The sequence below is a fragment of the Pan troglodytes genome, chromosome 1, assembly GCF_028858775.2.
Source record: "Pan troglodytes isolate AG18354 chromosome 1, NHGRI_mPanTro3-v2.0_pri, whole genome shotgun sequence".
Classification (NCBI taxonomy): Eukaryota; Metazoa; Chordata; class Mammalia; order Primates; family Hominidae; genus Pan; species Pan troglodytes.
Genome location: NC_072398.2, coordinates 42217543 through 42222730, shown reverse-complemented (window position 1 = coordinate 42222730; position 5188 = coordinate 42217543). Strand labels below are relative to the sequence as shown.

At 41.8% G+C, this 5188-nt stretch overlaps 1 protein-coding gene across 1 annotated transcript; it reads left to right on the top strand.

The window, feature by feature from the left end:
• The first annotated feature begins 1418 nt into the window (after window positions 1–1418).
• Window positions 1419–4448, top strand: IL20 (interleukin 20). Its single transcript, XM_001165196.6, has 6 exons — window positions 1419–1482; window positions 1619–1807; window positions 2095–2160; window positions 2280–2432; window positions 3178–3252; window positions 4290–4448. The coding sequence occupies exons 2-6, from the start codon at window positions 1649–1651 to the stop codon at window positions 4365–4367; spliced, it is 531 nt and encodes a 176-aa protein (XP_001165196.2). The 5' UTR covers window positions 1419–1482; window positions 1619–1648; the 3' UTR covers window positions 4368–4448.
• Window positions 4449–5188: the final 740 nt, after the last annotated feature.

Genomic DNA, 5188 nt, shown 5'->3' with positions numbered 1-5188 from the left:
ATTCTTTTGGGTTTGGTTTGCTTTTTTCCTTTTCCTACATTTGACAGTATCTCGAGTGGTCACAAATGTAAAAAATGTCTAGCATATTGCCTGGCATATAGGAAAAATTCAGTAAGTGATAATGATTATCAGTGCTGTGCCAAGCTATGGAGCCAGCCATATATATATGGATGTGTGCATATATATATATATATATATATATATATATATATGATGTGTGTGTATATATATGTCTTTATAAATTTTATGTATTTATTTCTTTCAAAAATATTAAAGTATTTGAGAAAATTGAAAAATTAAAAAGTAGGTTTATTACGACTCATGACTTTAAGTTTAAATATTTTATTTCTGCCCCAAACAAAATTTATTATAATTTTACTGTCCTGGTTTTAAGGGAAGGAAACTCATCAATAATATTTTCATCATATGCTTTTGAGAAACAAAGTTAACCATTAAGAATGAAACATGAAAACATGTGAATAGTGGTACAAATTTTTCCTTTTGCTTCAATATGGCTCAGCATGGCACTGTCGAATTTTGTCTTTATATAAAATTTTGATATTTTGTTTGTCATAAGCTTTTTAATTCATTTTGATATTGGATTAAAATATTTTTATCTTGATGACTGAGGTTTTTTAGTGCTCCCTTAAATTTTGCACCTAAAATGAGTGCCTCAATTGTTTTACCCTAACCTCAGCCCATTATTATTTTATCTTAAAACTCAGCAAACACCCTAACCTGCTCTCTTACTGAGGAGCCTCGCCCAAGAATAAATGAGTTCCGTCATTGCCTTTCTTCTCTGACTTTTGGGACCATTTGCTTGGTCTAGGACCTGAGTTGCAGGTCCAGGAAAGGGTGTACTCTCGAATCCACCCAGGAGTGCCTGACTACAGTCCTCCTGCAGAGGGCGCTGTGGAGTCCCAGACACTTGAGTGTTAGGTGGAATCGGGCTGATTGCCCATCACGTCTTGCCTTTCCCTGGCAGTAGGCTTGTTATGAAATCATTGACTTTCTATTTGCCTCTGGGGCTTAAACGAATCTGTTACCCTCAAATAACCTATCTGATCTCAGACAAATGCCAAACAGAGCTCAGTTTCTCTGCCCTGTGGGTGGCCATAAAATCCAGACAATTTCCCCTTAGGTGTTTTCGATGGCGCAGCCACAGCTTCTGTGAGATTCGATTTCTCCCCAGTTCCCCTGTGGGTCTGAGGGGACCAGAAGGGTGAGCTACGTTGGCTTTCTGGAAGGGGAGGCTATATGCGTCAATTCCCCAAAACAAGTTTTGACATTTCCCCTGAAATGTCATTCTCTATCTATTCACTGCAAGTGCCTGCTGTTCCAGGCCTTACCTGCTGGGCACTAACGGCGGAGCCAGGATGGGGACAGAATAAAGGAGCCACGACCTGTGGCACCAACTCGCACTCAGACTCTGAACTCAGACCTGAAATCTTCTCTTCACGGGAGGCTCGGCAGTTTTTCTTAGTAAGTTGCGTGCATGGGCCACACTGTCTGAGGCCAGATAAGGCTGTTCTCTTCCCCTGACCCCCCACCCCTCACCCCGTGGACACTTGGAGGAGGGGAAAATCAGTAAGTCATGCTCTCTTCTTTGAATTCCTAGCTCCTGTGGTCTCCAGATTTCAGGCCTAAGATGAAAGCCTCTAGTCTTGCCTTCAGCCTTCTCTCTGCTGCGTTTTATCTCCTATGGACTCCTTCCACTGGACTGAAGACACTCAATTTGGGAAGCTGTGTGATCGCCACAAACCTTCAGGAAATACGAAATGGATTTTCTGAGATACGGGGCAGTGTGGTACGTAAGCGGGTATCTACCTCTCCTGAAAGCCTTTTCTCTTCCTTCCTTGTCTGTTTCTCTTTCCTGGCAGTCCTGGCAGTGTAATCATAAAAAGAGGCAGGCTGGGGATTCCTTACCCGGGGGATGTATTCCAAAGAAATAACTGTAGTTCAAATATGTAAAATGTTTTGGGAAAGGACACCTCCCACTAGTTCTTGGCAGGGAGTGGATGAGAAGTCTTGATATTGAAGACCCTGGCAGCAGGCACTGACTCATCCTTGCTTGTTTTGTCTTCTTCTGTTTAGCAAGCCAAAGATGGAAACATTGACATCAGAATCTTAAGGAGGACTGAGTCTTTGCAAGACACAAAGGTATGTGCTTGGCCCAGACAAACTCTGGGAGGAGGAGTGGAGTGGGAGCATCTCCATCACCCTGGTCTTGTCTCTGCTCTCCCCTTTCCCCTCACCAATATACCTGTGTTTTTTTGCAGCCTGCGAATCGATGCTGCCTCCTGCGCCATTTGCTAAGACTGTATCTGGACAGGGTATTTAAAAACTACCAGACCCCTGACCATTATACTCTCCGGAAGATCAGCAGCCTTGCCAATTCCTTTCTTACCATCAAGAAGGACCTCCGGCTCTGTGTGAGTGTGGGTCTTGGGTGACAGGATGCATCTCAGCACACAGCTTCAATGGCTTAGCAACTAAACTCTTTCCTACCTCCATTTAATGGATGGAGAAACTGAGTCCAAAAGTTCTAATAATCTGTGTTGAGACATGTGACTAGGTAATAAGAACTCAGTTTTATTGACTTTTTGGTATACGCTCTAGGCAAAAAGTACTTTGCAAAGTCTAAAGAACTATAAGATGCTAACTATTTGATATTAATGATAACTCTGTTGTCTTTGAAATTATACTTTTTCTGTAGGTGAGGTATCCTACAGTATATTAGTGCATCCTCTGTCTAGGCAGTCAATTAGTAGACCATTGAGCTTGACCTCAGAATATAGTCTGAATAGGACCTAGGAATTCAATTCTTTTTTTTTTTTTTCTCATGGGGGCTCAAAGAGCTCTGGGATAGAGCTCCTAGACTACAGCTGGGGGTTGTGGGGAGGCCAGATGGGGTACGGGGATGGCAAATGCCTTCAGTACTGCCTGCCTATTTCTAAAAAAGAAGTGATGAGTTCCATGTTTGAGCCTAAAAGATGGCTTCCTCTCCTAGCTGATGATGAACTTAATGATTCCAAATGTGAGGTCTGAAAGAGCTTTTCTATAGGAATAAGCATCCTCAGGGTTGTGGGTGAAAGAGTAGAATTTCTACCTGCTTCATGTCAATGGCAAAAAATCAGAATCTGTAATATAATCTATTATTCTTTGGGTCCTTTTCAGCATGCCCACATGACATGCCATTGTGGGGAGGAAGCAATGAAGAAATACAGCCAGATTCTGAGTCACTTTGAAAAGGTATATGCGACTTTGGCATTGATTGGGATGGGTGTGTTTTAAGAACTGAGATCATAGGTAGGTGGGATGGTTATTCACTGTTAGACATCCTGTAGCCTTCAGGTTCATAGCCCTCTGAAATCATGAGGACCAGCCCTTGCTTTAACCCAGGGGACACCCATCCAGGCTCTAGAGGAGTACCCTCTCTGGGTGATGCTCTGGAAATGGAAAGGGAATGGCCATGATTCCATCAAGTCACTACAGTGACATCTGGATCTTTTAGCTGCACAAACCAGAGGCAATAGTTTTACAGTGTTCACACACTTGTATGTATCTTTGAAAACACTCACAATTTCACACACACACCCATGCCATTCAATTTCTCACCTTCACACCTTCTCATGTCTGCCAGGAAGGCCTGGATTTCACTCCTCACTGACTAAATCCTACTCATCCTTTAAAGACTCAGCCTGGGCATCACTTTCAGGACGGTGCTGGCTCCTTCTCTCAGAGTTAGATGCCTCCCACATCATCTTGTAGGAATATCATCCCTTTATTCACCACACTACATTTTAGTTGCCTGTTTTTGCCAGTCTCCTCACTCAGCTGTGGATAGGAATTGTGCCATTCACCTTTTCATCCCTAACCATCAGCTAGGTGATTGGCACAATCAATATCTGTTTAACTGATGTGTGCACCATAGGCAACCCCTACACACACACACAGGCACGCACACACACACACACACACACACACACGTTTCTTAAAGAAAATAGCTTGATTATTTTGATCTCTGTGATTCAAGAGTCTTAAGTAGCAGTTTTACTTCTGCTACCCCCTTGCACCTCAGTTTCTGTACATAAGACCAGGGTGATGAACTCAATGATTTCCCTTCCTTGTGTGATATCTTGAGATTCTATAACTTCTTTAAGTGCTTCATCTTGAAAAGAATGCTCTGCTCACAATTGTCAGCAGACCTATCCATAAAAGAGAGAAGTAACCCTGGAGCAAATGCTGTCTCATGAATTGCTAACCACATGGGTGTGTGTCTCTTTCAGCTGGAACCTCAGGCAGCAGTTGTGAAGGCTTTGGGGGAACTAGACATTCTTCTGCAATGGATGGAGGAGACAGAATAGGAGGAAAGTGATGATGCTGCTAAGAGTATTCGAGGTCAAGAGCTCCAGTCTTCAATACCTGCAGACGAGGCATGACCCCAAACCACCATCTCTTTACTGTACTAGTCTAGTGCTGGTCACAGTGTATCTTATTTATGCATTACTTGCTTCCTTGCATGATTGTCTTTATGCATCCCCAATCTTAATTGAGACCATACTTGTATAAGATTTTTGTAATATCTTTCTGCTATTGGATATATTTATTAGTTAATATATTTATTTATTTTTTGCTATTTAATGTATTTATTTTTTTACTTGGACATTAGACTTTAAAAAAATTCACAGATTATATTTATAACCTGACTAGAGCAGGTGATGTATTTTTATACAGTAAAAAAAAAAAAACCTTGTAAATTCTAGAAGAGTGACTAGGGGGGTTATTCATTTGTATTCAACTAAGGACATATTTACTCATTGCTGATGCTCTGTGAGATATTTGAAATTGAACCAATGACTACTTAGGATGGGTTGTGGAATAAGTTTTGATGTGGAATTGCACATCTACCTTACAATTACTGACCATCCCCAGTAGACTCCCCAGTCCCATAATTGTGTATCTTCCAGCCAGGAATCCTACACGGCCAGCATGTATTTCTACAAATAAAGTTTTCTTTGCATAACATCTGCTTGGAGTTTGCAAATGTTTCAAGAGCAGAGACCATGTTGAGGATAAGTTTGAATCTCATTTCACCCCAGGTCCTCTTGCTCCTTTGAGGAAGAAGATGTAGGAACCTGGACCTTCTCTCTCCTGCAGATTTCATCCTCAGCTCTATCTCCTAATT